Consider the following 8754-nt stretch of genomic DNA (forward strand, 5'->3'; position numbering starts at 1 on the left):
CTGGATCTCACCCACAACCCCTGTCCCTGCCTGCTTGACTCCACTCCTGGCTAACCCCAGGCAGGCAACTGGACGGCGGTCCCTACTCTCACTAGGGACCGAGAAGGGACACTGGCGTACCTAATGGAAAGGTAGAATACTGACAGAAAAGGCAGATGAAAAGCAACCAACATGAACAAACTAATCAGAACAGAGGCAGGTCGAAACACCTGGCAGATGGTAGCAACTATAGCAGACAAGCTGATAGAGGCAGGAGACCTACAGAGGCAGACTAGCTAGCACACTTAGGGAAACCAATAACTGGCAGTGACTGCAAGTCCCTGCCAGACCTTTAAACAAAAGCCTCCGCACAGGGGCGGAGAGAGGGAGACAGCCCACTCCCAACAGATCATAATGAAAGGGAGCTTGTGCATGGCAGCTGCACTCACAGGTGCGCGCGCAGGGCGTCACGCACCACCAGCACACCGCTGGCCAGGCACCCGCGCCCCTGGCAGCCGGACAAAAAGCCGGGGGGATGCGCCCCGACCGCGGGACCCCACACACCGCCACCCTAGGAGGACCAGCAACCGCCGCATGGTAAGAGTCATATGTATGAACCCTTAGTATCTGGCCATAGTATATATGTACAATAACTATCAATGGTGAAATAAATGCCCAAATCCAGCCTTACATGGATAGGTGATTAGAAGATATTACTGGAGAGTGACACATCTTAATATTTTATTAGAAAAGGAATTCATTCCCAATGTTCAGACATGGGTATTGGAATTACGACAGAACAAGGACCCTTCAGTCTGGAATAAATTATGGCTTAGGATTTCCAAATGTTACAGTCACACTACTTTCCAAGAATCAGCGTACAAGGTGCTCATGAGGTATTTGGTACCTGCAGATAGCCTACTACTGTATATACCCAATTACCATTCTTCATGTTTCAGAGAATGTGCAAACCCAGGAACCATGTTGCATACTGGGCAGATGTACTTTGGCAGTCCGCTACTGGTCTAAGATTAAGTCATTTGCCTTTTTAACATTATTCTCTGACGCGATCTGAGAGTTGCCTTACTACATCATGACACTCAAGCTCTTTCTAACACCCTATTTTGCCATTCTACTTTCCTTCTCCTCGTACCAAAATAAACTATCGCCCATTCTTGGAAAAAGCAAAGATTTCCCTATAACAGGTTAAATCTAGGATGAACAGGTTTATAAACGTGAAACAGTCTGGTATACTTTCAGATAAACTACCAGTTCCTTAAGATCTGGCAACCTTGGATCGACTCAATGCCCATTCCCACTTGTGTCTGCCCTGGTGTAATTCATTCATTGTATTTGTTACTTTTTGCATATTGCATGTTTGACTGGGTCATACATCCCTATCCCTTCCCCTTTTCTTTTCTCCTTACCTCTTGTTCTATTTTCTTTCTCCCTCCTCACCTTTCTTTTTCTCTTCTTTGTTTTCTCTTCACTTTTTTGTCTCTTTTTTTTTTATTATTTTATCTTTTTATTCTTTTATCTTTTTTTTCTTTTATCTGCTTGCTCTATAGTTAATGCACAAATGTATTGTTGGTGTCCTTGGAGAGTTTCTCTGCTCGGGCTTAGGTTATTGTCATCATCATATTGTCTATTATATTTTATACCCTGTCTGGCTCAGTTATGCTCCATCTCCACATCTATTCATTTTATTTCAGGCGACCTCCTCTTTCAGAGCCACCGTTTTTGCTTACAAAACTGTTTATATTGTTTTCTATCTTTGGATATCTTATGTCTATGACTAAAGATGAGTGTACTTTTAAAAAGTGTGGTTGGACAAATTTCGTCAAAAAGTTTGGTTTGGTACGAAAGTTTATAAAACACATAGGTTGTGGTACTTCAATGGGTGTAGCTCAGTTGCTGTCTTGGAGTTCTTGGGTCCTAAATTCAAATGTGACCAAGAACACCATCAAGATGAAATTGGAGAACTTCGTGCAAAGGTTGTCTTTGGTCAGATTTGAACCTAGGACTCCAGCACAGCAAGGCAACAGTACTAACCACTGAGCCACCATGCTTCTTGGGGAAGGGGGAAGGGGGAAGGGGCACAAAGAGAACATATAAACTCCATGCAGATATTGTTCTTGATCAGATTTGACCCTGGGACTCAGAGTACAGTCAATGGCAATTGAAAAACTTGTAAATAGAGTTCTGTTATCCAAATAAGTGCCATATACTGGTTGTTGACAGTTGGTGGTGTGGGGCTGATTGATCAATAGTATCAGATAACTCCACTGCTGAAACCTCTGCAAACAAGCAATAAGGCCTGGTTTCTGCAATTATGGTTCACTATACAGATGTAGCAAAGTGTTACCTCAGTGCAATAACCTTCTGTGACAGGTTATTTAATGTTAAGCCACTGAAAAGCTGGTGTTCCTTTACCCTGTAATAACAAAAGACTATGAACAACTATTGGGAATGGCAAATAAACTCTGGCACAGAACTTTTTCTTAACGCATTAATTCTCAGGTTAAACTTTGCTACATCTGTATACACCAACATATAGCCTTTGCTTGGCAGAAATCCAGTTTTTTGTACTAAAGTCCCTGACACGAGAGATCAAATTCTAGTTACGCTGCTCTACTGTAATAAGTCCCACCTGCCTAGTCGGAATATAACTGCAAGTTTTAATCATTTGCTGGCAACTATGGCCATGTGCCATTTACAGCTATTATTACATTGACTTCTCTGCCAAAATAGGTGTAATATGCTGGCAGAGATGTGCACAGCATTGGTCATTCTGTAAAATCCTTGAAGTATGTTCATTTAGTCTGGAAGTCGTAAATAAGCAGGAAATTCTAGACCCCAGGGATTTTACTGACTACAAAAATGTGCTTGTTTGTCCAAGTGTGACAGTCTACATTAGGAACAACACATTGGACAGATACCTTCTATAGGCTGCAGATGTAGGAGCAATCTGTAAAGAGATTTATTGTACCTATATTCTTTTTGTAGCATTGGAACATTCACACAACGAAGCTCCTTTACTTACATTAAAGGGATGACCCTTTAAAAAAAAAAGTTTCAAAAGACCCCAAAAATGCAGTTGCTTTTCTAAGCACACAATAATGATAGTGCAAACTGAGGAATTTATTTCAATGATGCCATATGTTTCCTACCCTTGGAGACAGGTCTGTGTGACAGTGGCCATCTCAAACAGATGTCCCAATATGTAAGACAGACGGACGTGGACCCAACTTGCCACACACCAGTTTGACTTTGGGCTATCTTGGGAGCAGTACCTATGGAACTCCAGGTTTTACCCCTGACTCTTCCAAGTGGGATAGTTCTTTGCTTCAGGGCCCCTAAGCCGTTATTCATACAGATATGTGGCTGCTGAGCCTGCACTGGGCTGAGGCACAGCTCTTGATGGTCTAAACAGATGCATATCCAAAAGACTAGCTATGGTCAGGGCTGGTGGCAGAAATGGAGAAATGAGGTCCAGGCTGAATGTCAGGGCAGGCAGCAGACAATAGCAAAGTCCAGTAAACAGAGCCAAAGATCAGGGAGCACAGAAGTTAGAATTGTCAGGAGTCAAGCAGAAGTCAAGACCGGAATAGATGACTGACAGGGGCTTTGTCACAATAGCTAATGAGACAAATTACTTAGGCATCCACCATAGTGCATGCATCACTAATGTAGGAAGTGAATAGGATTGGAGAGGGACAGGTTTAGGGATCAAGCCCTAGCCCTTTAAGAAAGATGGCAGGAGCGTGCTCAAGCCCTATGGGCAGAGAGAGGCAGCGGTGGACATAGCATGGTATGCAGCATGTGGAGGATGATGGCTCCCAATGATAGCTGAGCTTGAGGAACAATGGTGCACTATAACACAATAAATCATTATTGAGATGTCCCTAGAGCTTATATAACATAGTTTAAAACATTATCCTACAGTGTTCATCCAGAGGAAGAAAACCCCTATGAGGAAGAAGCAAATTTTCTTCATTTTAGGCAAAATATTCCTTCCCGATTCCAACTATGGCAGTCAGAATGAATCCATCCATCAACAACCCATCTCCAGTTATCTAGTACCCATAACTTAAACGGAGTCTTACAGCAGTTTTCAAATGCAAAACTGCTGATAGCTCTATATAGGATAGAGGCAGGGGAGCAGTGTTCAGACATACCTGTATGAAGCATGTTAATAGCTGCTGCAGCAATGTACTCAACGTTTAGTCATCTGAGTGCGTCGGCACAAGTCCTCCAAAGGCAGGCCAACTTCCTCAAGTGTTCGCCATTGATCTGTTCCATAGCTCTGATTGACAGCTGCAGCGGTCTCTTGGTTGGATGCTACAGTTGTCAATCAAAGCCATAGAGCAACTCAATGGAGAGCAACTCAGTGAACTGACCCACCTTCAGGGCAGTTGTGGTGGCACATGCTGATAATAAGAGTTGAATTCATCAGTACTGCAGATACTGCTTTTGCACAGGTATGTCCGAACACAATTCTCCTGCCCCTACATAGAGCTGTAAGCAATTTTGCAAAGGCAAAGGAGCTGACAGACTCCCTTTAATATTACTACACTCAAGGAGGGCATCCAGGCCCCTTTTAAACTCTACGAAGGAATTAACTATCGGCACATCTTGTGGCAGAAAGTTCCGTAGTCTCATTGATCTTACAGTACAGAGAGAATCTTCTATGTCTCTATAGAAACAGTCCTTGCTAAAGATGTAGTGCCGCCTTGTTATAACATTATAGTTACAGGCCTGGGTATAAATGGATCATGAAATAGATTTCCATATTTACCTTTGAGATATAGGGCACAGAGGTGCATAGTGAATGGGCTCCTGACTGTTGGGTCATGTAGTCCGGACTGATGTAGTGATGATCCAAGCATGCTAATTCTTTCCTCTTTAAGAGGTGCTGCACCCATTATAGAAAAGTTTGGCATGTCCATCCCTGCCCCTTCTCCTCTTGGTAGTGGTAATTTTGATGTTGCCTGGCTGTAGCCAATAAGAGCACTTCACAGGACTACAGCACCCTCCCCATGGTACATATGCCCCTGGCATATATTTATATTCCACAACACTTCTGCTTGATTCAACCCAAACAACCAATCACTGTGAATCAGCCAACCCAAACAACCAATCAGGTTGCTGGAATTGTGAATCAGCCAACCCAAAAAACCAATCAGCTTGTGAATCGAGCAAAAGTGTTGTGGAATATAGATATATGCATGCCCCTGCAGTCACCATTTTAGCCTCTTCCCCATTACCTGCATTCTGGAGGCACTTGCTTTGTTGGGGTTGTGATTATGTTAATGTTCGTGATTGTATTTTTGTTTTCCTTAAAGGGGTTGTCCCGCGGCAGCAAGTGGGTCTATACACTTCTGTATGGCCATAATAATGCACTTTGTAATATACATTGTGCATTAATTATGAGCCATACAGAAGTTATAAAAAGTTTTTTACTTACCTGCTCCGTTGCTAGCGTCCTCGTTCCCATGGAGCCGACTAATTTTCGCCCTCCGATGGCCAAATTAGCCGCGCTTGCGCAGTCCGGGTCTTCTGCAGTCTTCTATGGAGCCGCTCGTGCAGAATGCTGGCTCCGTGTAGCTCCGCCCCGTCATGTGCCGATTCCAGCCAATCAGGAGGCTGGAATCGGCAATGGACCGCACAGAAGCCTTGCGGTCCACGGAGACAGAGGATCCCGGCGGCCATCTTCACCGGTAAGTATTGAAGTCACCGGAGCGCGGGGATTAAGGTAAGCGCTCCGGTAAGCTTTCTTTACGTCCCTGCATCGGGGTTATCTCACGCCGAACGGGGGGGGGGGTTGAAAAAAAAAAAAACCCGTTTCGGCGCGGGACAACCCCTTTAAGTCATAGCAAGCAGCTAAAGCTGAATAAACGGTGCATTGGCAAACCTGCTTGCTGGGCGCTGGCAAGGCATATCACTTTGACTTTGGAGAGAATTGTATAAAACAATGAGCTTTCAGTCAAAAATGAAGTTATCTTTTAATAAATCCATCACCCAGCCCGGGCTCTCCACTCTGCTAACGAAACCAGACTGAGCGCGCTTTTAATTTGTACCTCTCACTCCCGCCTCCAAGACTTCTCCAGAGCAGCACCGGTCCTCTGGAACGCATTACCAAAGGCTACCCGAGCAATCCAGGACTCTCAAAACTTCAGGAGTGCTCTAAAAACGCACCTCTTCAGGGAGGCATACCATATCCCCTACACCAAACCCCTCTGTACTCCACCTGACAACATGCTCCCTGACCTACTGACTGCAATCCCTGCTAGCCATCATAAACTGCCCCCTGCAATCATACCGATTCTGTTGGCGCTATATAAATAAAGATTATTAAAGTTGTGGTTGACCCTCTCCTACAGAAATTAAAACAGTTGGTGTGTTTATTTGGCATGGGGCATTGATGGGAGAATTGTTTGAGTGGTCTTTGCAGTTATACGCACACGCACATATATATGTTTCATTCTTACCAGGTTTCACCACTAATTCACCTTTTTCAAACTAGGCAGCCCCACCTTTGTTGTTCTTTCTGAGTCCCACAGACCACCAATTCCAGTTATTACTTTGATTGCCCCTCTCTGTACCATCTCTATGACTTTCTTGTACATTGGTGCTCAAATACACAGTCTTCCATGATAGATCTGACTAGTCATTTGTAAAGCGTTAAAACTAAGTTCTCAGAATGTACATCTATGTCCCTTTTATTGCATTCTATGATTCTATTTGCTTTGGCAGCAGCTGCCTGGCACTGGTTTCTAAGGTTCAGTTAGTTTGCTGTCCATGGTGACAAGTATTATCCCTTGCGAAGTGCATATAGATTACTGTTAAACCTTACTTGCCACTGCTCTGTGTAGCCTCCAAATATAAAACCATCAACAATGTAATACTGTCCTCTTCTGTGTTACTTTACACAGTTTAGTATCATGTGCAAAATTCACATTTTACACTTCTAATTTCTCTATAATATCTTTAAGAAGTTCAAATGTAGCAAGATTTAACTTGACAACATAACTTTCAGCAACAAGTTATTTTATCAGCAGCCATTGAAAAGCTATTGTCTTTTTTTTTTAACTCAACAAAAACTATTCAAAAGGCAAATAAACTAGGTCAATAAAACTTAACACATTAGGAGTCAATTCACATTTTGCTACATCTCTGCATGAAAAACAGGATTTGGCCTCAATGCGATAGACATTACAATTTAATTTTAAGTTGCTTATCAGGAAAGAGACATCATTTCATGTGATATAGTGTGAATTTGCATGGCCCCACATCTAGTGAACTAAGGGATATGATTAATTATTTACTGATTCTGATCTTGAAGCAGTAGGAGTTCAGATCAATGGAACAAATTTTCAATACATTTTGGTACCATAGATGTAATAATTATGATCCCTAATTACAATCGTGAAGTGCATGGCCTGACAAAGTACAACAGGTATAACTGAAAATAAAATACAAATACATGCTTACGGCTTTCTTAATGTAAGAGTTGCAATGTACTAACATATTTTGCAGAGCGGAGATGAATTATTAACAAATTCATGAGTTTCTAGTCCGTAGAGGTAAATATAAAAGTGGTTACCTTGATAATTTGTCTGTGCATCACATCCCTTGTATAATTCCAGCAGCACCTGAAATAAAAGCAGCAAGATTTTCCTTTTAGGCATTTTCACCTCTACTGTGTGAGATTATCCAGGAGCAGCAGATTGCTCTCTCTCTTCGGAGAGGCAGTGGTAGTAGAGAGCTCCCCAGCAGAGGGCAGGTTTACAGAGAAGCCTGGCAGCAATGGAAGGGCTTGATCTCCTCTATTAAACATGCATGGGAAGAGGCTACAGCTGGCCAGCAGAACACTTTTTGGGGACACTGAAGATCTGCTCTGATTCCTTCACTGTTTATTTGGCAGTAGCTCTGACAAAAAGAGGTGGGATCTTGGGGGGGAAACTCCAGCTGGGCTTTAAATCCCAGGGTGTATATTACCTCCGCCTTCAAAAAAAGTGTAAAAGTAGAGGAGGAATACAGAACATTTCTAGCTTGGCACAATGAGGTTATGCCAGGGAGTTAATGTTTCAGGCTGTAAAAACATGCACAATCCCATGAGACGATAAGTTAACTTTAAGAATGTCTGAACTAGTTTGACACGTGACATGGAGTAGTTTGGGTTTTCAAAAAAATTTCTGAATATTTTTATGCAACAGACCCCTAGATTACAGGAGAAGATTGAAAAACTATTTGTGAGTTTGCACTTTTACATCTTTGTATTTGTGTATGTATATAGTATTTGTACAGGGGTTTATTAAAATAATGGAAACACCTAGATGACCTACTCATCGCAGAGGTGTAACTTGAAGCTTCTGGCCCCAAATGCAAAAGCTGTAACAGGACCCCCAACTATAATGCTTTATTCATAGTACCGGGTTCCCTATATGGAGAAGAGAGTCCTTATGGGCCCCCTAAGGCTCCTGGGCCTGGGTGCAACCGCATCCCCTGTAGTTACGCCCCTAGTCTCAGTAAGTTATCTCCTCTCCTGTGGATAGGGAATAGCTTGCTGATCAGTGAGGGTCTGATTGCTGGGACTCCCACCGATCAAGAGATAAGTGTTGCTTCCCTGATCTGATACTCTAACGATATTCAGTCTACACTTGACCTATTGAGAGAATTACTATATGTGATTCGAGCATCCATAACTTGACAAGTTTACTTTTATATTAAAACTGTTTAATCTGTTTTAATTTAAGCAATGAAATTTAGGAC

General features: G+C 42.7%; 1 protein-coding gene across 1 annotated transcript in view; it reads right to left on the reverse strand.

Annotated features, from left to right (window-relative positions):
* Positions 1-7889, reverse strand: part of THBS4 (thrombospondin 4) — a 78729-nt gene extending 70840 nt beyond the window's left edge. The window contains exon 1 of the mRNA XM_066602831.1: positions 7586-7889. Within this exon, the coding sequence (XP_066458928.1) occupies positions 7586-7670 (85 nt within the window). The 5' untranslated portion in view covers positions 7671-7889. The remainder of the gene's footprint in view (positions 1-7585) is intronic.
* Positions 7890-8754: the final 865 nt, after the last annotated feature.

This window comes from Eleutherodactylus coqui, chromosome 5 (genome assembly GCF_035609145.1).
Source record: "Eleutherodactylus coqui strain aEleCoq1 chromosome 5, aEleCoq1.hap1, whole genome shotgun sequence".
Classification (NCBI taxonomy): Eukaryota; Metazoa; Chordata; class Amphibia; order Anura; family Eleutherodactylidae; genus Eleutherodactylus; species Eleutherodactylus coqui.